Source organism: Protopterus annectens, chromosome 4.part0 (assembly GCF_019279795.1).
Source record: "Protopterus annectens isolate FY-2018-M chromosome 4.part0, PAN1.0, whole genome shotgun sequence".
Classification (NCBI taxonomy): Eukaryota; Metazoa; Chordata; order Ceratodontiformes; family Protopteridae; genus Protopterus; species Protopterus annectens.
The window spans coordinates 1,397,504,451-1,397,528,747 of NC_056733.1; the positions used below are offsets into that span (position 1 = coordinate 1,397,504,451).

Sequence of the window (24,297 nt, forward strand, 5' to 3'; positions counted from 1 at the left end):
TTAGCTATGTTAGAAACCTGGGAGGAAACTCCCAGATATGCTCAGAATTAGTTCAAAATGATGTAAAAATCACTGAACCTACAGACATTGCCAACATACTGGCTGACAGGTTCAGTGCAAATTCTCCCCTCCCCAAAGGAGAGATATCTATACCAGAGGATTGTAGTCCCCAAACATCTCAAATGCTCAGGTGAGAACTGCTCTCTCAAGGCGAAATACACAGCATCTATGGGACCAGAGGGTGTCCCGGTTGTGTGCTCCACGAACTCAATGAGGAATTATACCCACAGTTAGGGCAGCTGTTTAATCTTAGCCTCACCTCAGGATACGTGCCCAAGGAGTGGCGTCACGGCAACAGTGGTCCCACTTCACAAAGGAGGTGCCTCCACCGACCCGAAACTACCGTCCCATCAGCTTGACAAGCCTGGTCTGCAAAGCTATGGAGAGGATCATAATGGAACTCATAAATAAAGACATAGGGGACTTGCAGACTTTGGATCCAACCCAGTTTGGCTTTGTCAAGGGCAGATCATGCCTTTTAAACTTGGTTGACTTTTTCGAAACAGTCACCAAGGCCATTGACGAGGGCAAGGCAGTCCACACAGCCTACCTTGACCTGGCAAAGGCTTTCGACACAATACCCCACTCGGGTATCATTGAAAAACTCACCAGCTTAAATGTAAACCCATACGTCACAAGATGGGTTGCAAACTGGCTAAGTAACAGAACCCACAGGGTCAGAGTTGCTGGCGCCATGTCTGACTCCAAGCCTGTCACAAGTGGTGTCCCACAGGGCTCAGTCCTGGGCCCACTTTTGTTCGGCATCTACTTTTCAGAAGTACAAGCAAACACAGTAGGATTATGGCTGACAAAGTTTGCAGATGACTGCAAACTGGGCACCATAGCTGAAAACCCATCTGACACAGACATCCTTCAGAAGGGTCTCATAGAAACTGATAACTGGTGCCAGAGCCATGGCCTAAAGTTAAACGCCAAAAAATGCATAGTCATACCCTTCGGGAAAAACAAGGTTACCCCTAGTTACCATATAGGTGGCAATCCACTAAGCACAGAAGAGGTTATCAGGGATCTGGGGACCCAGGTTGACAGTAACCTTTCGTTTGACACTCACGTTGCCAAAGTAGTTAGGAAGACCTTCTACATTGCCCACCTGATCATGAAGGGATTCACATCTAGATCAAGGGAGGTCATCGTTCCCCTGTACTCATCACTCATCAGACCAATGATTGAGTACAATGCCCCATTCGGAATGTATCTGACCCGACACCTGCAGCAAATGGAAAGGCCCCAAAAGTTCCTCACCAAAAGGATAAAGGGTCTCAAAAATATGTCTTATGCTGCCCGACTGAAGGAACTTCAGCTCTATTCAGTCGCTTACTGTCTGCTCAGAGGTGATCTGTGCCTGACATACAAGGCCATGTCCAACCCGAATTTAATGAACATGCGTCACCTCAAAAAATCTAAATCCATCAGAACTACAAGGGCAAGAGACTTAAACCTCAACACGGCTATTAATAGGACGTGCTGGAGGGACAGATTCATCACCCAGAGACTCCCTATGCTGTGGAACAAAATCCCGGTACATGTGAGGCAGAGCACCTCGCTGGCCTTGTTCAAGAGAAATCTTGACCAATGGATGGGAGATCGCAGGTATACCCCAGGGATAACCTCTGTGTCACTGCTTGACAGAGGCACAGCAAAATAATGGGCATAGTATCCTTCAAACTAAAGGGGTGGCGAAAGCCACAAAACTCTGGGCTAGGCTTATAAATGCCCTAGGGCAGATAGCCTAGTATGAATCTATGAACCTATAAGATCGCTCAGCCGGTCCTATGTCCAAATCACACCCGATGTTATACCCCCCATGCATCATCTTTCAAACTCCTCAGCTTAAGGACACAGCTGATAGAGAACATACTTTTTATTTATTTTAATGTGTCAGTATTATTATGCGTATTTGGTTGAAAGTAAGTGTGCTTTTATAATATTAACTGTTGATTGCATTATTTAAGTGCTATGTAAGGAACAGCATTAGTTTTACAGTTGTATATTTTATATCACATACAACTTTTTATATTGTGTGTTTATGGGATAGTAGCATTTTAGTTAGATTGAAGCTACTTGTGCCTGTTCCTTTAAGGTAATTGGAGGGTGTGTTTTGTAATAGACTTTGCTTGCAATGGCTTTAAATGTAGCAGCACTTAAATGTGAGTTGTTATTTTTCAAAGTCTGAAGAAGCTGGTGCAGGGTGCCGGCGAAAAGCAGTATTCATGGTGCTTAATAAAATTGAAGTTGTCCGTTTATTGGCGTCTTGTTTGCCTATCCCTTTGGAATTTAAAAAGACCTGCTTCAGTGTGTTTGGCTATCTGGCTGTTTTTAACTTTGATGAGTTTCACCTCTCTGACTGTGCTTATTGGAGGAGTTTAGTTCTGCTGCTTGGAATTAGGAACTGTGTTGGATTAGTAGCAGCTTGTTGCTTTTGCCTTTGACTTCCAGAACAAGCATACGTGTGTTTGGGAGGCGTTCAGTCCTGCTGTTTGGTATCAGGAGCTGTGCTGGTTTAGTAGCAGTTTGTTTTTTCTTGCCTTTGATCTTCATTTAAATAATTTAAGGAAATGACTGGAGTGGCTTTCTTGGGGAATGACCCAGTGGGTGTGGCTCAAATAGGGGTGTTTCATGTGTGGTGTGGGTGGGGCTTAAGGGGCGCCAGAGCACTACTTCACCTAGGGAGCCATTTCAGCTAAGGCCGGCCCTGTTCAGGAGATCCCTCTGAAGACGAGTGAAATGAGTCAGGTAATTCAGCGATCTTAGTGTAAATGCCACTGAAGAAAAAGTATGCTTCCTGTACCTATCCATCATCCTGGACTCCTTGTTAGGAGGATGGATATTAGAAGATATCTCAGATAATTCCTTCTTGGTGGCCGCTGCTACCACCATAGCATCAACTGGAACTCCCTTGCTTAGGAAAGACTTGTCCTCAGGTGCTGTCATAAATTTGTTTGGCCTCCTTGGGACGGCTTCCACTGAATCTAGAGAAGTCCATGCTTTCCGTGAAATGACCCCCAAAAGTTGGTCATAAGGCGGTGTCACCCAAGAGGTGGAAGGTCGGGAGCCAAAGGCCTCAAGATACACTGATTCATCCTCAGTAGGGTTTGAGGTCTTCCAATCACCCCTCTGTCTAAAAATTTCTAAGATGTCAGAGAAGGAGACATCCTCAGAGGGAGATCTAGGGGACCCTTCTGATTTCTCTAAATCAGTGTCTGATGCGACAGACTCAGGGGATTCGACATGTTTCCTCTTACATAACCTCTGCCGAGGGAGCTCTCCAGTGGGATAATCTGGGGAGGTCTCGGAAGAGGGGCACCTCCAATGGGGGCTACTTGGGCCTCTGGTTCCCTACGCTGTGGGGGTGGCAGGGGGGAAGAGGTTGCTGCCTGCTGCTGGTGGGACACAGGTTCCAAAGGAATGGCTTTGGCAGAGGATAAAGCCTTCTGTATAGCTTCAAAAGTCTTTCCCCCCCACTCTGAAGACCTCCGCTCCGAGGGGGCAGATTGTCGACTCCTGGCAAGAGGGAACGGCTCCAAAGCAGAAGAGGGAGCCAAGCTGAGTCGAGCCGAAGCTCTGTGAGGGAGGGTCGGTTCCCAAGAGAACCCAGGCTGACTGTTCCCCTCGGAGTCGACACGAGAGTGTTGGCTCCCAGAACCCTTGGCTCCAGACTGAGCCATCGAGGATAGAGTAATTGGCTCTGAGGAAACAGGCTGAATTCCTGGAGCCGAAGGGTCGAAGACAGAGGAACCTGAAGTAATAGGCTCCGACAGCAAAGCAGTCGGAGGAGGAACAGTGATCGGTACGGGGGACGGCTCCGAGACCTTTGGGTCTGGAGGGGTCAATTTTTTAGCCAGAGCTGGATCTGAAAGCAACTTCTTCACCACCCTCTCAATGTCCTCATCTGATAGGGTTCTGGAGGATCTGGTAGAGACTGAGGGAGACCTCCTTCTCTCCAAAATAGGAGATCTCAAAATAGGAGATACAGTCTCGATGTCAGGCAAAACCTTCGGTACCGAAGACGGTCTCGGAACCGATGGAACAGACTGCACCGAAGATGAAGCAGAGTCGGAACCGAACTCCTTGGTTCCGATGCTTTAGACTTTTTGGTCGGGCCGATGATTTTCTCTCTGAAGATTTTGGAGCAGCCTGACCAAGTTCCAGCTGTTCCTGGAAGTAACTAGTCATGAAACCCCTGTCAATAAGCTTTCTCTTCCTTTTATTTAACACTCTTATACTAAAAGCGTGACAGAAGGTGCAAGGTTCCTGTAAATGGGTTTCGCCCAGACAACATACACAACTGGTGTGGCTGTCTGTAAGAGACATTTTATGTGCACACCTATCGCATTTTTTGAAGCTCGAAGGGCAATGATCCTTATGATCCTTATCTTTAGACATAAAGACTAAAAAATAAAAGTGTAAGGAAGAAGAAAGTTTTTTTTTTTCTTTTTTTATATATAACATTCACACACACACACACACACACACACACACACACACACACACACACACACACACACAGAGGAAAGGTCCTCTAACTTAAACAGGCACTACAGCCCTCTAATTTAAACAGGCCGTACAGTCCTAAAACGGAATAGGTGGTTGAAGACTTTCAAAAAAACAGAAGCACAATACAGAAGAAACTATTTATATATATATATATATATATATATATATATATATATGTATGTATATATATATTTATATATATTTATATATATAAATATATATATATATATATATATATATATAAAAACAGAAAAGATGGTAGGAAAAGGACTAAATAAGTAAACAATCGTTGTACTTGGCCAATGAGCCAGTAAGACACAACCTCGAAGCTTTCGCGGCAAATGAGATCTGGGGAATTGCCATGAGGCACCATGGGATAGGGGTTAGCCTCGAGCCAGTAAAAGCTCTCGAACTTTAGTACAGGCCAAGTCGGAGCCGAATATCGGCTCCGAACCCATCCAGCAAGAATTACAGTGAGATAGGACTACATAATATCTGAGGTTTCTATAGAAACTTCCTTTTGAATTTATGTTCAAGCAATTCTATATTTGTTGCATAATATCTTAACTGTTTCTCAATATTCTAACCACTGTATGCTGCATCAATTGCAAAACTCTTTTTTTTACTCCTTTTATATGTTCTATGCTCTTTGTACAAAATAGCAATGTTTATATAATTTTTGGTTATTATTTTTATTTGGAGCTTTTCTCCCTGGGCCTCTACTGAAAACGGTCACTGTGTGTCCAATCAGACTAACCTGGCAAACAAATGGAAAATAAATAAATAAAATAAAAATCTCTACCATATCTAGACTGGTGCCATATATTAGTCAGACATAAAAATTCACTGATATTTATTAATGGGCAAACAATCAAAATACATAAAAATTTAAATTACTAAAACTATGCAACTTAAATGTTGAACTGAAATGGTCATGTTAAAATAAGCCTACAAAAAGCCTAAACTCTTACTGCATGCCAATGACAACAGTTTCATGAGGTCAGAATTAATGCCTGAGAAGTGAACTGCAATTTATATTACCACTATGCTTTCATATAAATAAGCAGATTAAACTACCAATCTATCTGAGTTCAGTCTTTGGACAGACACATTTATTTCTAAATTTTCAATAAGGCTGGCATTGCTCAGGGCCTCAACTACTACTACTACTACTACTATAGAGGCATGCATGCATGGTTAACACAACAGGAACTCACAGCTGTGTAAGAACCTATCATAACAGCAGATGTCCTACTGAACACTTTTGCAGAATTCCTGGCCTATGGGTTGTCACCAATCATGTCCAGATGGGACACTAAAGCTTTACCCTTCCCGATGTTATACATCTGACGCACGACCTCAGACAGTAAGCACAGGAGTATACAAATGTACATATGAGAATGTACCCAAGATTAAAGTGGCAGAAGATGCTGGTTCAAAGGGAGGTAATGGACGCTTTTCTGGCACAAAATTGAGATCCCAAGGAGGAGAGATGTGCTTTCTTGGTGAAGTAAGATGCAGGACTCCTCTCAGGAAAAGCTTGATCTCTGCTCTGGCCTTAAGAGGGTGGCTGAGAGGCAGGCAGGCAATGATGGCTGATGGGTGAGCTTTGACAGAAAAGTAATCCAAGACTGAATGAAGTAGCTCGCAAAGACACTGTAGAACAGCAGGGACCTGCAATAAGAGTGGGTCCTAACTGTGCTTAAGGCACCAATAAGAAAATCTTTTCCATTTAGCTGTGTAAGATTTTTTAGTAGTGGGTCGCCTGGCTTCCTGTAGGACTTGAAAAACCTCCTCAGAGAACAGGTGCCTTTAAGGGATTAGAATCCTGCCATCCACAGTTTCAGGCTGAGTGAAGAAAGACTTGGGTGGAGAGGCAATCCTCCTTTATGAGTGATAAGGTTCAATTGCAAAGGTATTTTCCTGCAGTATTCCTTTATCAGGTGAAATAGCAGTGGAAACCAACGTTGTCTTAGCCAGAAGGGGGCCAGTAAAAGGAGCTTCAGTGCTCCTTTTTCTGCCTTTAGAAGAATTTTTGGAAGTAGAAACAGTGTAGGGAAGGCATAGAGGAACCTTCCTCTCCACTGGAGGGAGACAGCATCTGTCATCCAGGCTGATGGACAAGGTTTCCTGGTGCAGAACTAGGAGAACTGATGGTTAGTCAGTAAGACAGAGATGTCTATCGGTGGTGTGCCCCACTGATGAGTGACTGTCTGGAAGACGTCTCTCTTCAGGGTCCATTCGTGGATTTTCCACTCTACTTTAATATAGCCTTCTTACATACAATTGTTTTTGCTGAACTTGTATACTTTAATTTGTTTTCTTTCACTTCCACAAGAATGTTTGTTTTCTATGTACGCACATATCAAAAATTTGCTAGAATGTATGTAGTTATCTATACAAAATTTCATTACTTATAATGTAATCTCTTCTTTTTTTATTGCTATTGTTTGATGTTGGAGCTTTTCTCCTCCAGTCTCTGAAAATGGGCCACCAGCCCAGTGGACTAACTCAGTTAAAAGGACAGGACAAATAAATAAATAAAAGACTCAGGAGCCATACCAGCCGCCAAAGGGGTCTCGGTAGCGGGCATCTGAGAAGTAACCTGAAGTATCGCAGGTTCTGTAATCTCAGCAGGTATGCACAAATAAGAAACATTAGACTGCGCATCTGTTCTAGTGCTCAACCTTTTTCTTTGGTGGCAGAGGGACATCTAGGATGTGGATACTGCCATCTTGTACTGGGCCAGGTGTTCCAGAAAAGTGTTGGGAGAGAAAGCCTCAACCCAAGGGTTTTGGGTAAGCACAACTGACAAATGGAACAGGACTTGTGATAGTGTTCTGGGCCTAGACAGAAAAGGCATTTACTGTCAAAGTCCTACAGAATCTGCCTGCTGCACTTGCACTTACCCCTCCTAGCTGACATCTACCAACTTTGAACAAGAATACTATATGCACAAAAGGCAAAGGAAGGTTCACAAACAGCCACTTTTCTGAGCAAATGAACAAGTGAAGCAACAGTATCAACAACCAAACGGTGATCAATCCAATGGATACATGACCTGCTTTCGAGCTGGAGGCATGATAGTCTGAAGTACAATCTTGTCTGTCTATCCATATACCCCTAATCTTATGAGCTGATGTCATGCATCAGACAGTCTCAGGAAAGTAAAGCTTTAGTACCTCATTCAGATATCAGTGGTGACAACCCATATGCAAGAAACACTGCAACAGAGATTTTAGTCAGGACATGTCACATATCCAAGTACAACACGTAACAAAACAGCAAGCATTTTTTCATCTTTGTTATAACAGTAAAATCTTCTGGACCTCTACTTATTGTCAGTGTACTCTGGCAGCTTCAGTCTACACAGTGGACTTGTTCAGTCAATACACTATATGCAGGAGTTAGTTGAATAAATCAAAAATATACCAAAACTGCATGGCTCACTTTGAAGTTTGGTGCTTTTAATGATACCCTTATAAGCCAAAGTGAACTGGTTTCCTTCCAGCAATACCATTTGTACTATTAAACATGTATATCAGCACTCACTTCAAACTTCTAAAACAGCAATATCAAAATATAAATGCCAACATAAATAAAAGAAAATCATGGCACACATTAACACTGAGTCTAAGCAACAAGTGACTACAGTACTCACCTGTGCTTCAGCTCCAAGATTCTTCTGGGCATTAATTGCCCAAGCAAGCTTCCTAGCAAGCTCAAGTTTCTCTGCATTGCCACCAGATGGTATTGGAGTATGTGTAGAGCCTGGTGCTGCCATGTCCTTTACTCGTTTCTTTGAATTAAACATGCTTTCTATTTGTTCATCAATCTGAAATTATACATATAAAAAAGGCACTCAGTAGCCATCTGGGCTGCATAACTCTTAAAATACACTTATGAATAAAAAGAAAAATAAAATACTAGTAAATAATACTTCTACTACTAACAGTTCATAACCCAAAGAGCTCACTGACACAACTATCAAGACAAAAAAAATATTAAGGTCCCAGCAGTGCAAAAACATGCAGTGAATTCTGAAACTGCTATTACACAGCAGAACCATTTTTGCAGGGTGCTTTAGCCCAAACAGCAGAGATATGGAGCGATGTCCCACCATTTGCTAGTTTTATATTAATTTATTTATATATAAAACTACATATAAGTGTGTTATGGGTGTGTGTATATATATGTATGTACAGAGAGAGAGGGGGGAGAATACTATGGGGTCTATGTTAAATAATCGAACGCTTAAAAAAGCGAATGATGATTTATCGAACCCAGGTAAGCAAAAGCTTACAATCTCAAACGCTTAGAACAGCAATTTTTTTTTCCAAGGGAAAAAAATCGATCGCTGTTCCACAAAAAAAAAAAATAATAATAATTTAAAACATTACATAGAGTGGGGGGTTTCACCCCCCCCACCTAAATATACCAACTCCAAGATCGCACTACAGTCATGAAAACAGCAAAGTAATGGATGATTTCTTTCCCAGGGAAAGAATTTGCTTATATGCCGTTTCGCTATTTTGCCTTTTCGTGCTTTCAAGTTCGATCAAGACGCAGTCGAAAGAATGTGTCTTCGATCATTTAATAGAAACCCTAATACTACTAGGCAATGTCAATATGAATTGGTTTGACAATCTCCAAACCCCCCCCACATCAAACATGAACTTAACACTGTTTCACACAACTAATTAATGAGTAATAATAATAATAAACACATACAATAAGACATCAGTTTATTAGTCTAGATCCTAGTATCAGACCCAAGCAAATTCACCACCACAGGTACAGTTGTCAGACTCTCTCAGTGAAAATCTCCCAGTCTATATATCCACTTAAACATGTTTATAAAACAGCACAAACCTGTCAAAGTTTAATCCAGAAATAGCCATTGCCACCCTATGATCTATTAACCGGAACATCCTAAAAATCCTCCCTTCAGATGATGCTGTAAATAAATTCAATACAACTTTTCTAAATATCTTAAATAGCCTTGCACCTCCTAGAATGAAGAAACCCAAAAACATATAATGCAATTTGGCTACCCAAAAAGAGTAGAATGCTAATGCAGGATAGAGAAAAATCTGGGAAGAATGGCACAAATGTTATCTTGAAAACTTCATAATGCTCCGCAACTGGACTAAAAAGCAAATAAATGAAGACAAACTATACTATAACATTCAGAACAGCAGCAAACAAAACCCTAAAATATTTTGGTCAGTCTTTAAAGATATTTTACATCCCAGCCAAAATCCAACCCTAACCCCTCTTGCAGTAATTCAGTCCTTGAAACTGAAAAATATTTTTTATTTTACATTTGTTGACCAGAAATGTCTGACTGGGCCAAAACCCTTTTTCAGATATACATAAGTATAAATACAGTGAATTATTACAAAATTAACATTTGTTCAATAATATATACACACAGGAAATAGTTGGAAATTATTAACTGAATAGAAAATAGTTAGAGATTACAACTGATAAGGGAAATCACATACAGTTACAGTGGTTAACATACATGGCTGAGACAAGAAATCATCCTTACTTTAATACTTTCCAGTAAGTGAGAGACATATACTCAGTTTTCTAAATAATTAGAGAATCAGAGTTTCTTTTCTGTAATAAGGTTTTCATTTATAGTTCTATCTGTACCAATCAGGTCAATACCAACCCTATAAGTCCTTTGAAACCATTCTAAAAGACTTCCAAGCCAAAATCGGTCTTCGTTCTTGCTCAACCCCAGGACAAACTATATTCCTAAATATGAACTAGTATCTATTTATACCCCATACCTCGTTAATCTCCCTTCTATACTCACTTCCTCGCTTCAAGCAATTTTGCTCTCCTGACTCTCTTTCTAAATATGCCACAACTCAAGTTTTTTCCTCTAACTTCGTATTGCAATTCCTGTTTGTATAATACTAACTAACCTTTAATTTCTCTATACACTGGCTAAAATTTCTCTAAATATTAAATAATTTTCATAGAAATTGTACCTATTTTTAACCAATGTTTTTACATTGAGAGAAAATCAACAAACACAATCTACACAAACATATAAATACATACAAATATGCTGAAATCAAACTATCCACAGCAGAATAATTGTAAAGAACAGGACTTGCCCCCCTACAAGACCCATGTTAGCACTTACTTTGAGTTACGCTTGCAGGGAGTTCAACATTTTGATATTTCAACATTTTTTTATTCAGTATTATGGTTGCAGTATATCTACTTTCAGCATAGTGTCAAGACACGCATGCGCATATATGGGTGTGTGTACATATACACGTATGATTATATGACACTATAATAAACAGCATCCAGCTATGAAACTTTCTTAGCTGAAGTGATGACTATTAGCAGCAGTATCACTTAAGACAAGTTTCAGATCCACTATACTTGCCAGTTTAAAGGACGTCAAAGTTCTACGCCCATGTGGAGAAGGATTCTTCAAGTTCCGACATGCAGGATCTCCCTCAAAAGCTATCACTCCATGCCAGGCCACAATCCTAGTACAATATGACATAAGATAAAACATGTGTGCTGATGAGGGAGTAACTAAGATGTGGAGTTAAAGAATGAAAAGGAAAACCTAGATGAGAGGAATAATCTTTTTTACTTGGACTTACGGGTATTAAAAGTGATACTTGGACTTGTAGGTATTAAAAGTGAAAGGATTCCTGACATCTTCAAAGACCTCCCCCTGTAAAGACATGGTGGTTGTTCAGAACTGTTCCAGAAACTGTGCCTTCTGATTATAGGTTCACAAGTCCATAGGTGTTTACTAGGCTAATGACCAGAAGGGCCTTTTTAAGCCTTGCCATTTATCCCAAATCTCTGACAAGTTTTGGTACCCTTGATAAGTGTAAGCAGGGGCTTGAGAGGTGAAACATTTACAAGTAGGGTCCTGGGAGATGAAGCATTTACAGGCTGCCTGTGTCCATTAGAGAGACAGGTGTCAAACCAGGGATGAATGTTCTGCTCTCCATACAATTTTCCAAGTTACACTTGAATTGGATTAGGGAGGAAATCTGTTTCACACGGATGGGGAGCCTGTTCCAAAGAAGGGGTAATCTCTGAGATACACACCTGTCTCTCCAGCAGGTCCTATTTATATCACTGACAAAGTTTAAGTCTTTAGAATGAGTAATTCTGGTGCTGTTTGTTTTGCAGACATGTAAGAGGTCCATCAGAAAGGGGTCTGATACTGCCTTGTATTTTAATATTAATAATGCATGAATAATCCATAAATTTCCCCTCAAGAGCCTGTAGGAGACAGAATACAGACAGGAATAGGCCCTTTCAGCAGTCTACATAAGACATGTGACTTGCACGCACTATTCTTTTAGTGAGGAACCTCTGTGGACGTTTCAGTTGCTGAACGTGCCTGGTAAGGTACATACCAAAGTGAGCACTGTACTCAATTATTGGTCTTATGAATGCCGAATACAGAGGAACAATAACTTCCTTGGACCTGGATGCCATACCTTTGTTTATATGTTGCACAACATAAAATTACTTTCTCACTACTGTAGACACGTGATGGCCAAAGGCTAGATTATTATCTGTGTGTGTCCCTAAGTCCCCGACTACTGGGTCAACTCTTAGGGGTGGGACGCCTGTATAACAGAAGCAGACATCTTGTCTTAGTGTCAAAGACTCCAAGCTCATGGACTGAAATCATCCCTGGAAAAGATTTAAATTAACTGAAACAAAGGTCATGAGAGCCACTAAAGTGCAAGATGAAGAAGTCTGTTGTTTGCTTGTTTTGACCCAGAAACTGCCAAGGGACCAAGGGGAAATATTTACAGTGGCATTTCTTCCATGTCCACAGAAATCACCACCACCATTTTCTTTCAATTTCTGAACAAAGCAGAAGCTAAACAGGCATGCACTATCACAGATGACGAACAGCAAAATGCCCAATTTAAGAATAAATGCCTTAACAGTATTCTCATGAAGCCAAAGCTTTAAAAGAGGCCCAGGATATCCTCCAGCCCATATGCGTCTTCCAGGACAAGGACAGTCAACCTGAAACAATTTACATGGACAGCTTTCTACACTTCTGGGCCACCTACAAAGAAAATGGACAGCTCTGTGCTGTGTACAGCAAATGTTGCTATCAAGGGAATGTTCTACGGTAGATACTTTAAGGACAATACTTTAAGGACACTTTTCTAGCTAAGTCCACCACCAAATGTATTTCTCAGTGCTCAAGACCTTTACCAACACCTGCTCCTCCCTACCCAAGAGCTTGGAATCTCCCAGTCTGTTCCATGCAAATTCAGATCCTCAACCCTCTCCTCCATGCATTTTTCTCTCCAGTTTCTTATCTTCTTCCTGGAGGCTTCAGGTAACAATGCACTTTATCAATCTACCTGCTCTAGTCCTTAATCTACTTTAAATGCTATGACACTAAACTTAAGGTTTGACCATGACTACTTGCTTCTTCATTCCAGAGTTCTGAGTTAGCTGTTCTTCCTCGTCTACAACCCTACATTTGATTCCCAACCTCATCTCTCCCCTCTCTGCCATTCCTGAACAAACTTTAAGTACCTCCATATCCTAGCCTCTCCTGTCATTGGTCTACATTAGTGCAACTTCAGCAATGTCCACCACCCTCTCTCCTCTCTAACCTCCTTTATCACTGCTTTCAGCTTCACCAGCTTCCTACCCAGATGCATTGTAATGCAAGTAACACAACTTAGTCATACTTTGAGTTACCCATTTGTTCTTTATGTTCAGCATCGCTTTTTACCTACTGTTTACTGCTCTAAAGCCTTTAGCCTAGTCACCTCCTAAGATCTGATAAATTGTGCAGTGTTAGCTGTGCAACAGACAGCACACCCACCTTTGGGTTCTCTTATTACACCAAGTAGAGTGTCTGCTGACACTACACAGCAGCATAAAGGAGTTGCTAACATTTCTAAATCTGCCACCCACTGTATGAGATGTTAAACCAAGGTGCCATCTGCTTGATTTAATGGCAACTCAGGTAGATGTAAAAGATCCTACTGTACATATTGAAAAGAGAAGGGGTCCTTTATTATATAAGTATATACAATTTACATATATACATATTTACAAAAATTACATTAAATTTACATTCCTCTATCACTAACAATTTTTCATTCATACAGACCCTCACCCCTTTTCTATAAGCACCATTTGATTTTCTATATTAAGTTAGACAATATCCACTTTCCATTAAACATATTCAGTCTTTCATTCCATATTATCCATATGATACTTTGTATCCAAATTACTAACCATCTTTACTATAATTCCCATCTAATCCATATTCAATATATCCTCTTAACTGTCTCACAATATTATTTTCCATTACTTTTCCTTTAACTTCTTAACCTTTTTACAAGTCAAGAAAACATGCTCTGATGTTTCTACTTCCCCACAGGGGGAAAAATATTTCCTTTCATTTACATTTTAAAAGACACATTTCCTTTTACTGGCAACTTATTAACTTGTAACTTCCACACAAAATCTTGACATACAAAATTCTTCATGCACCATTTGTTTCTTTGTTTTACAGCTTTCACTATTCTTCTGTTAGATGTCCCCATGAGCTCATACAGTAATTCTGCAGTTTTATAGCTTTTACTTTTTCTTCTGTTAAATGTCTCCATGAGTTAAAAGTAATTGTGCGTTATATTTTATACCACATTTTTCCCCACCCGCTCTATACTCAATTTCCACAATTTTATTTTTTCTTGATGCATCCTTATTTCTTCATTCTTCAGTTCTTTCTCCCTTTTATTCAATTTTATTAATTTCCACTCCCTTCCATATTTTTTAAATATTCATATTACCAACTTATCTTCCTTTACATTTATCCACTTAAGTATTTTATAAAGGTTAAATGAAGGCCCATACACTATCGGGTTCAGCAAACCCAACCCCCCATCCTCCTTACCTGTATGTAATACTCCTCTTTTAACTGGATTTAACCTAGATCCCCATATGAATCTAAATACGATTTCAAGTAATTGCTTCTCCAATTCTCTTGGTATCATACACATACTAGCTATGTATGAAACTTTTCCCATGCATATGGTATTTATTAAAGGTACTTTTTTCTTAAAAGACAATCTATACCTAATTCCACATTACACTAAGTCCCCTTTAACTCTTTCAAAATTTCCTCCCATTGTTCACTTAATATAGAATATTCACCACAATCAATTTGTAATATTGAAATATTTTTCTTCCAAACTGTATTCCTTCCAGCTGCTCCTCATTTCCATAACCCTTATATTTTCCCTATTCATTTTTAATCCAAATTCATGCAATTTTTTTACACACACATACAATTTCCTATTTCATTTCCTATTTTTAGCCATTAATTTCATCAGCATAAGATATAACTGAATATGAAATACTCATTTCCTGTACATATTTGCTTTTTTTCCCCATTTCTTTATCTCTTATTATACAATTCATTACCATTACAAACAAAATACTACTCATTAGGACATCCTTGTTTTAAACCTCTATTCATTTCAATTTCTTCACTTAGCCAACATTTTATAAAGATTCCAACTTTAGCATTTTAATATACTGACTTACATACATTTTATATTTGCATACCACAATTATATTCTTCTATTATTTGCCATAAAGTTTAATTAATTTTGCTTCTATTTATTTTTTTCTTAATATCATCCACCATTTCATTAATTACCATTAAAGATTCTTGGCTTCTTTTTCCTTTGATCCCATAAATGCATTCTTCCACTAGGTTGTTCAATTTATGTTCTATTCTTTTATGTATTACCTTCAGAAATTAACTTATAATCACTGCTGCTCACCATTACTGACCTCCAATTTTTAATTTCATTCTTCTCTCCTTTTTCCATATAAATCTTATAACCCCTTCATATTTCTTCATAGCAGATACCATAATTTAACCTTTTGTTAAATATTTCTACCAGAATTTCTTTCTGCCACTGTATCAAATTCTTATAGATTAGATATCCTATACCATCTGGTCCAGCTGTTAACCTATATTTATTTAATTAATTACTTTCTCTAAATCTATAATCTTAATTTGTTTTTCCATTTCTATATTCATTTCTGCTATAAACTGATTCATCCTCCACTTATTTTGTTTCTTTTTTTTACTATCAATTTAACAAACTGCACTACAATATTCATATTTATATGTTCTCTTTTAAGTTCTCCTTCATTTTGCATTTATTTCATTATACCACTATTTTCCTTTACTTTTTTACTCAAATATAACTATTCTACTTCATTTTTTCTTGTAAAAATATTACCTTTATTTTTTTCTTTTGATAAATCTTTTCTAAAAACGGCCCCCTTCATTTTTATCAAGATTGTATAAAACAGATTTTTGTGTTTTCCTATATTCTTCATCTGTTTGTCTTTAGATTCTCCCAAAATAAATATATTTTATACTTCTCGTTAAAAGTTAGCCCCATTCAGACCAATTATTGTAAAAATCTCGTAGTCAAATTAACTTTCCATAAAAATTATTATATCTTTTCAACCTCATTCCACTTCTTATTAATTCTCTTTATTCCTTTCCCAAGTTTTATATATCCTTTATTCTCTTCTACTTCTATCCATAAAACCAAATGATGTGAAAAGCCAGATTCCAATGCTTCTATTATTATTCTTATAATTTTAGATATCAAAAAATATTTTTTTTGTTTTCAGTTCTCCTCTTTTATATGTACTTTTACTGAAGTTCCACAACTCTAAAGTTCCTACATTTATATATTCCATTATTTTCTTACCTGATCTTTTTTTTTTTACGTCTCAAGTCACAATTAAAATTGCTCATTATTATTATATCCATATTTGCTATAACACAGTTCAATATTTGAAATTATTTATTTATTTCTTTATATACCATATAATCATATACTGCTATAATGTGTAAACTTTCCCTTCCCACCTAAAGTCTACTACTGTTAGTCTTTCTAAGTTAACTGAAATATAATACATAATTTCTATGTGTGTCCTATACAATACAGCAATCCCTGAACATGTTTCTTTACCCTAATTCCATATTACACCTCCAAGCCATAAAGTCGTCTTCTGTTCTCTTTCTTCTTTACTTAAACTCCTAACATACTCTAACACTATTAAATCTACTTCATACATATTACACCATTCTAACACCCCAATCCTTCTCACAATGTTCTTTACACAACTATCAAAAGATAAAATTATATTATTTACTTCCCTTCTCCTTAACGTGCAATAAATGTATCCATTTCTTTTTTTTTCCTTTCAAACCCACATCCTGAAATTTTCACTTCCTGTCTTTAAACCCTTTTCTAAATGAACTTTTCTTTTTAACCATTTTCCAATCTATAATTTCTCCATCACTAATTTCTGATCCAATTTCCCTCTCCTCTTACTCTTTTTTTGTATGTTAGTCACATTTCTTCTCGATTAGTCTCATTATTTCTCTCTTTCATCTTTTTGTTGTTCATCTTGTTGCAACTGTTCTACATTATGTACCTCTTCCCAATTTTCCATTTTATTATATTCTAAACTTCACTCTCTCACAATCCATCCATAAATGTTTTGTCTGCATTTATAACAATTCTGTTCATATTTTCTAGCATCACCAGTTTCCCCACATAAATAACATTTATTATCATAGTTACTTACAAAATGTCTCTCCACCCCACAGAAAAAAAAAGTTTTTGCTTGTCCCAATACTTAACAACTCTATGACCATCAAGATTAATCATACTAGGAATATGTGCAATTTTTTCATTTTCAAAATAACATTACAGTCCCAAGCCCCTATCCAAAATTCTCTATTATCAGGTACATTAGAAATGTCCTTCACTTCTTTGCAAAAGTTCTTTAATAAATATTTTTTAACATTTTCACTTGTAGTTTCTGTCCAAAGTTATATATTAACCTTCTTTTGTGTTTCATTAAAAAGTCTTTACAGTACATTTATTCCATGGATATGTTTCTTTCCTTTTTTCATATTCTCCCTCCCAAAAGAATTCTAATATTTCAGCAGTCTCAAAGAAAATGCCACAATTAGTCTCTTTCTTAATCAAAATAAAAGCTTTTACATTTTGTGACTTGGTACCTCAAAGCACACAAATCTTGTTCCATATTTCGTACCAGTCCATTTCTAATTCTTCTTTACTATGAATTCTTACTAAATATATTCATTTTTTTCTGTTTTCTTCTTCTCCGTTCTTTCTTCCTTCTGTTCACCAAACATTTCTGCAAAGTCCTTTTTTTCAATTCTTGCCCCTCTTCCATATTAATCCTCTCAATCATATCTCTTATCTTTCCCTGTCTCTTGTTTGCTCTAATTTACAACTTTTTCTAATAGATCATCCTACAACCCTCCTGACTGGAGGTTTGTCATAATAATGTCTTCCTTCCGTTGTTCCTCACCCCTCAAATCTCCAAAAGTACAGTTTTGTACCTACCATAAATGTAGATGTTCGAAGATCCACATTGCTGCAGTCCTTACACTTGGGTAGTCCGCTGTCCTCGGTCGGCCCGAATATCAAAGTATAAGGCTGACGTCGGTCAAGGCGCATTAGACTGACATCAGGACGTCAGGGTACAAATGCGCATGACCGACGTCATATCCTCAGTCTTTTCTTGCCCCAGATGTCAGAAGACCCTAAAAAGAAAGGTCAAAACCAAAAGACAGCAAACAACCAACCAACCACCCTTGCACTAATAATATGTACAAAATATACAATATACACAATATTTACAACCCAACCCACACAACCGCCTCTAACTACAGAGGGGAAGGAGGGAGGGTAATTGGACTGTAGCAATGTGGATCTTCGAACATCTACATTTATGGTAGGTACAAAACTGTACTATGTTCTTCATCTCACATTGCTGCAGTCCTTACACTTGGGTAGAATCCCAAAGCAGAGGTAAGGGAGGATGGCAAAACTATAAAGAAGCAGGAGCTGCCAAAATGCCCTGTAAAATAGCAGTGGCAAAACCAGCCCTAGATTTAGAGTAAAGTGGAAGGTGATAATGCTTAGAGAAAGTATGCACTGAACTCCAAGTAGCTGCCTCCAAAATATCTTTAGTTGCCACCCCTTAAAAGGCTGTCAAGTGGCAGTAGCCCTAGTGGAATGAGGCCTAATCCCAGCTGGAATCTCCTTGCCATGATGGGAATAACAGAAAGCAATGCAAAACCCAATCCACTTAGAAATAGTTTGTTTTGACACAGGCTTGCCCTGAGAACTCAAAGCAAAAGAAACAAACAACTGCTGAGACTGCCTGAACCCTTTAGTTCTGCTCAAATAATATCGCAACTGCCTGTATACATCTAAAGTGTGCAAAATCTTTTCCCCTTTATTTTGGGGATTTGCATAAAAAGTAGGCAAATGAATAGTTTGGTTTAAAGCCACACTAGAAACCACTTTAGGCATAAAGGAAGGATTAGTACGCAAAGATACCCTATCCTTATGGAAAATTAAGAAAGGCTCAACCGCCATAAGGGCCTGCAATTCAGAAACCCTTCTTGCAGAGGTAATGGCCAACAAAAAAGCAGTCTTCCATGAGAAATATTTCAACTCAGTAGTAGCTGCAGGCTCAAAAGGTTGTAGAGTGAGTTTCTCCAACACAAAATTGAGATCCCAAGCAGGAGTAGGAGCTCTACATGGGGGTCTTATATTCTTTGCCCCTCTAAGAAATTGCTTGAACAAAGGATGAGAAAACAATGGTGGGTCACAGTCATAGTGAGCCGAAATTGCTGCAGCATGAACCTTAATAGAAGAGAAGGACAAACCTTTGTCCAGTAACTCAGTAAGATATTGAAGATCCACACTTAAATTAGGCTCAGAAACATCAAAATCCTTTGCTGCACTCCAAAATAAAAATCTCTTCCATTTATCTGCGTACACTTTCCTTGTACTAGGCCTTCTAGCTTCCAAAATAACATTCAAAACTTGCTGTGGAAGTTGAGACCCCCTATGTTTCAAAACAGAATATGCCAGGCTGTTAGGTGAAGAGAGTGAAGCTTGACATTGAGTAAATGACTGTCCTCCTGAGACAACAGGTGTGGAATCGAAGGCAAAGGCCATGGAGGCTCCCGTACCAGACTTCTCAGTAATGGGTACCAGTGCTGTCGAGGCCAATCTGGAGCTATTAAAATCATCCTTGGCTTGTCCTGTCTGACCTTTAGAAGTACCTTTGGGAGGAGAGGCAGAGGTGGAAAGGCATACACATGAAGATTGCTCCAATTGAAAGAAAGAGCATCCACTTTCCAAGCTGTGGGATGAAACCTTTTCGTGCAAAACTTTGGCAGCTGGTGGTTTAGTGGAGAAGCGAACAGATCTATGTCTGGAGTTCCCCATGACACTGTCAATTTCTGAAATACATGAGAATCCAATTTCCACTCGTGGGGATCCATAATTCGTCTGCTCAACACATCTGCTAAGGAGTTCTGTGCTCGGCAGAAACCTTGCCTGAAGATTTAGCTGTAAACTGAGAGCAGTCTCCCGCAAAATCGTTGCTTGGCTGCATAGAGGATAAGAATGTGTTCGCCCTTGCTTGTTGAGGTACCACATGACAGTTGTGTTGTCTGTTAGAATCAACACCTGCCCTGGAAGAAGTAAATCCTTGAAAGCTATTAATGCAAACTGGACTGCTAACATCTCCTTCAAGTTGATATGTAGATGTTGTAGTCTGGCAGGCCACTTGTCTTGTATCCACTTTCCATTTAGATGAGCTCCCAAGCTTTGTCTGAGGCATCTGTCGTTAGAATCTGACTCGCCTCTGGCCGGGTCACAGAGAGTCCCTTGTTTAGGTGACATTCCTGAGCCCACCACAAAAATTCCTTTTGAATGCAAGGTATTATTTGAATGACAGTGTCCAGATCCTGGCAGTGCTGTGTCCATACATTTTTGAGATACCATTGTAGCTTCCTCATATGCAGTTTGGCATTGGGAAGCACCAGAATACAAGATGCCATGAACCCCAAGGCTTGAAGGACTGTCCTTGCAGTCAGCCTGGACTGATGAGACAATTGATGAAAGTAAAGGGAAAGATTCTTTTGTTTGTCCGGGGTCAAAAAGGCCATCTGGGATGCTGTATTCAGTCTTACACCCAGAAAGCACATGTCCGGAGAGGGTACTAGACTGGACTTTATTTCGTTCACAGAATACCCCAGGCATCTTAGCACTGCTATCACATATTCCAAATGATGAAGAAGCTCGTGCCTTCCTTGAGCCAGAATCAGGCAATCGTCCAAATAAGGATAGATCTGTATTCCTTTTAGCCTGAAGAAAGCTATCACTGGAGCCAGAACTTTCGTGAACACTCTGGGCGCAGTAGATAAGCCAAAGGGCAATGCAGAGAACTGATAATGAGAAGTCCCAGCCCGAAAACGCAGATACTTCCTGCAACTCAGTCTGATAGGAACATGAAGGTAAGCCTCCTTGAGATCCAAAGTTACCATCCAATGATCTTTGCCCAGCAGAGGTAAAAGCTGTTGTAACGTCAACATTTTGAACTTGGGAATGTCCAGATAAGTGTTGAGGATAGATAAATCCAAAATTGGTCTCCACGTGTTCCCCTTCTTTGGTACTAGGAACAGGCGAGAATAAAATCCTAGGCCCACTTCTGGCATAGGGACTGGCTGTATGGCCCCTATTTGAAGTAACAGAGAAATTTGTTTGTGAGCCTCTATTCTTTGCTGAGGAGGAACGTCTGGCATGCCTTTGAAAGGAGGCAAAGTATGGAAATAAAACCTGTAACCTTGGTGTATGATATCCAATACCCATCTGTCCTGGGTAATTAAACTCCAATTTTCCTTGAAAAGTGTCAACCTTCCTCCCAAAGGTGCTGCCAGATGAGAAGGCTCTGGCAGCTGAAAAGGTAGGTCATTGGGTCTGTTTACGAAAGGACTGACCCCTTCCCTCACCCGAAGACTGTGCAGGTGAACTCCCTGTTCTAGGCCTGAAAGAGCCCTGAGCTCTGCCCCTACCACGTCTAGATCTACCCCTAGACTGGGAATCATAAGAAGGATACGTCCACCCCTTGGTAGGCCAATTTCTACTAAACTTCGGAGGCTGAACCTGCAAAAAATCTTTAACAGTCTGCATAGATTTAGCCTTGTCTTCCATTTTCTTTAAGACTGCCTCAACAGGTGAACCAAACAACACATCAGATTGTAAAGGAGCATCTAAAATCCTTGTCTTAACATGGTCAGATAAATTCTGATCCCTCAGCCAGGCGTGCCTGCGAAGAACTGACCCAGTGGCAGCCACCCTAGACGAGGCCTGTACAGCATCAAAACCACATTGCAAAGAATGCTTACCCACCTGTTCAGAAACATGTACTAAATCTTGTAACTCTTTACACTCAATACCTTCCGCCAGAGCATCTACCTTAGACTTCAATTGAGAAAGTAGATAGTTTTGGTATTTCAACATGTGAAACTGGCAATTCAAAGCCCTCATAGCAAGGGTAGAAGAAGTATAGACTTTCTTTCCCCATCTATCCAAAGCCCTGGCCTCTTTATCTGGAGGAACCGGATTTTTAACAACAGAAGCCTTAACACCCTTAGGCCCCTGACTAACAGTTTCTGGGTCCGCCCTAGGACTCTTAAAAAGATACTTATGAGCTTCAGGCACCCTGTAATACCTATCCGGTTTAACAGGAGCAGGAGGCAAAGAATCAGGATTAAGAGAAGCCTCTGCAAACACATCTTCCACAACATCCAGAACAGGAGGTATAGCCAAAGGCCTATGCTGGGGTAAAACAAAATTTCCTAAGCCTTTTCCTGGAATCAGAGAAGTCCTGACCTTCCCACTTAAAATGCTCCCTCATGGAATGAAGAGTCTCTGAAAAGAAAAATCCTCAGGAGGAGAAGCAGAAGGAGTAGAATCATCCACATCAGAATCAGAATAAGGAGAATACTCCTGCAAGTCTTCAGTCAAGACTCTGAAACATCCAAGCCTGCTCAAAACTCCCCAACTCAGGTTCCACCCTAGGTCTCTTATCAGGAGGGGCAAAGAACCTCTAATCAAAGTAATCAAATCTTCTGCCATTTTAAGCATATGCTTCTTGGGCACAGATCCCAAGAACTAGGAGTGACACCAACTGAAGCTAAACCTGGCCTGCCTCTGGGAGAAGCCTTGGAAACAGAAGGAGAAGGCCTAACCACCCTAGGAAGGGAGGGGAGTACAGTAACCTGAGAGGCCCCTTCAGCCTGACCTGCCTCCTGAGAGGCCACATCCTGCAATAACAAAGTCTCCCCTGGGACTCCAGAGAAACCTCCGGTGGAACCCCGGCTCCACCGACACCTCTAAAGAACCGGCGTCCGAACGGACGGCTCTTCTTGCCTGGGCTTAGCTGCTTTGTCCTTGCGCTTCTTGAAGAAGCGGACGCCGGAGCATCCGACGGCATATTATAATTGCACCGCTTCAAGACTAACCTGGCACAATCTAACCTTCTCTTAATAGTGCGCTTATTGAATCTAGCACAAAAGCGACACCCAACAACGTCGTGCTCAGGCCCTAAACAAGGAATACACAAAGTATGATAATCTCTATGCGGTATCTGTTTCCCACAAGAAATACAGTTATTCACTTTTTCTGACATCCGGTAAACCACTGAGGCAAGAAAAAACTAAAATATTCCCCAACGGGGTACTTAGCCAACTTTGACTCGGTCTGAAACTCCGAATGCGAAAAATTTCAGAACGCCGAACGGCACTTGCAACGCTGCTTCTGCATCGGACCATGCGGCAAAAAAGACTGAGGATATGACGTCGGTCATGCGCATTTGTACCCTGACGTCCTGATGTCAGTCTAATGCGCCTTGACCGACGTCAGCCTTATACTTTGATATTCGGGCCGACCGAGGACAGCAGACTACCCAAGTGTAAGGACTGCAGCAATGTGAGATGAAGAACATCAAATTTTTTGAAAAACATTTTCTGTTTCTTCTATCTGATCTCCCTTTCACTTCTGCACATCAAAACTTTCCACCTCAGGTTACAAAAACAATTCTGAGGAGTCGGCATTTGCTTTTACTCCACAATCCTCTGTTGCCATGTTTTGCATGCCGTTCTCCCAGCTGCCACTGCACCAGGAATGGATGTGTACACTCGCCAGCTGCTTGCACCATGAGTGTTGAAGCAGTAAGGGAAGTTCCCAATGCTCTGGACAAATTTCACCTAGTAATATAAATACCACCTTGGGTCCCCCCTGAAGAGAGGCTACAGGCCTAGTGGAACTAACCAGGTCAGCAAAGGATAAACAAAATAAAGTCTTCCTAGTTGGAATGACTGCCAGTGACAAAGCATCTTTCCATGTTAGGTATTTAAAAAGGAATGAGGTAAAGAGGGTTGAGGTTTGTAACAGTTTTCCCAAAACACAGCTGAAGTTCCATGGAGGAGCAATTCATTTTCTGGGTGGTCTCACATGACTCGTTTCAAGTGTTTCACGGTCTGCAATAATACAAGTTGTGGGTTCTACAAGACAAATAGCAGAGAGATGCACTTTTACAAAAGTATATGCCTGATGTGGACCAATTAGCTCTCCTAAGCACTGGAGAATTGTGGACACTGGTGTTATGGTTGGATCCTGATCCTTCTTGAGTTACCTGATGGAAACCTCTTCCATTTGCCCAAGTAGAATTTCCTTGTGGCAAACAACTTTCCTAGCCTCTTTTAGCATGTTCTGTATATCTTCTGTAAACTTT

The 24,297-nt window shown here is 39.9% G+C and overlaps 1 protein-coding gene across 1 annotated transcript in view; it reads right to left on the reverse strand.

The window, feature by feature from the left end:
- DDX46 (DEAD-box helicase 46) overlaps nt 1-24,297 on the reverse strand; it is a gene marked incomplete in the record, with an annotated part of 2,009,097 nt that overhangs the window by 384,939 nt on the left and 1,599,861 nt on the right. The window contains 1 exon segment of the mRNA XM_044069232.1: nt 8,237-8,410. Within this exon segment, the coding sequence (XP_043925167.1) occupies nt 8,237-8,410 (174 nt within the window).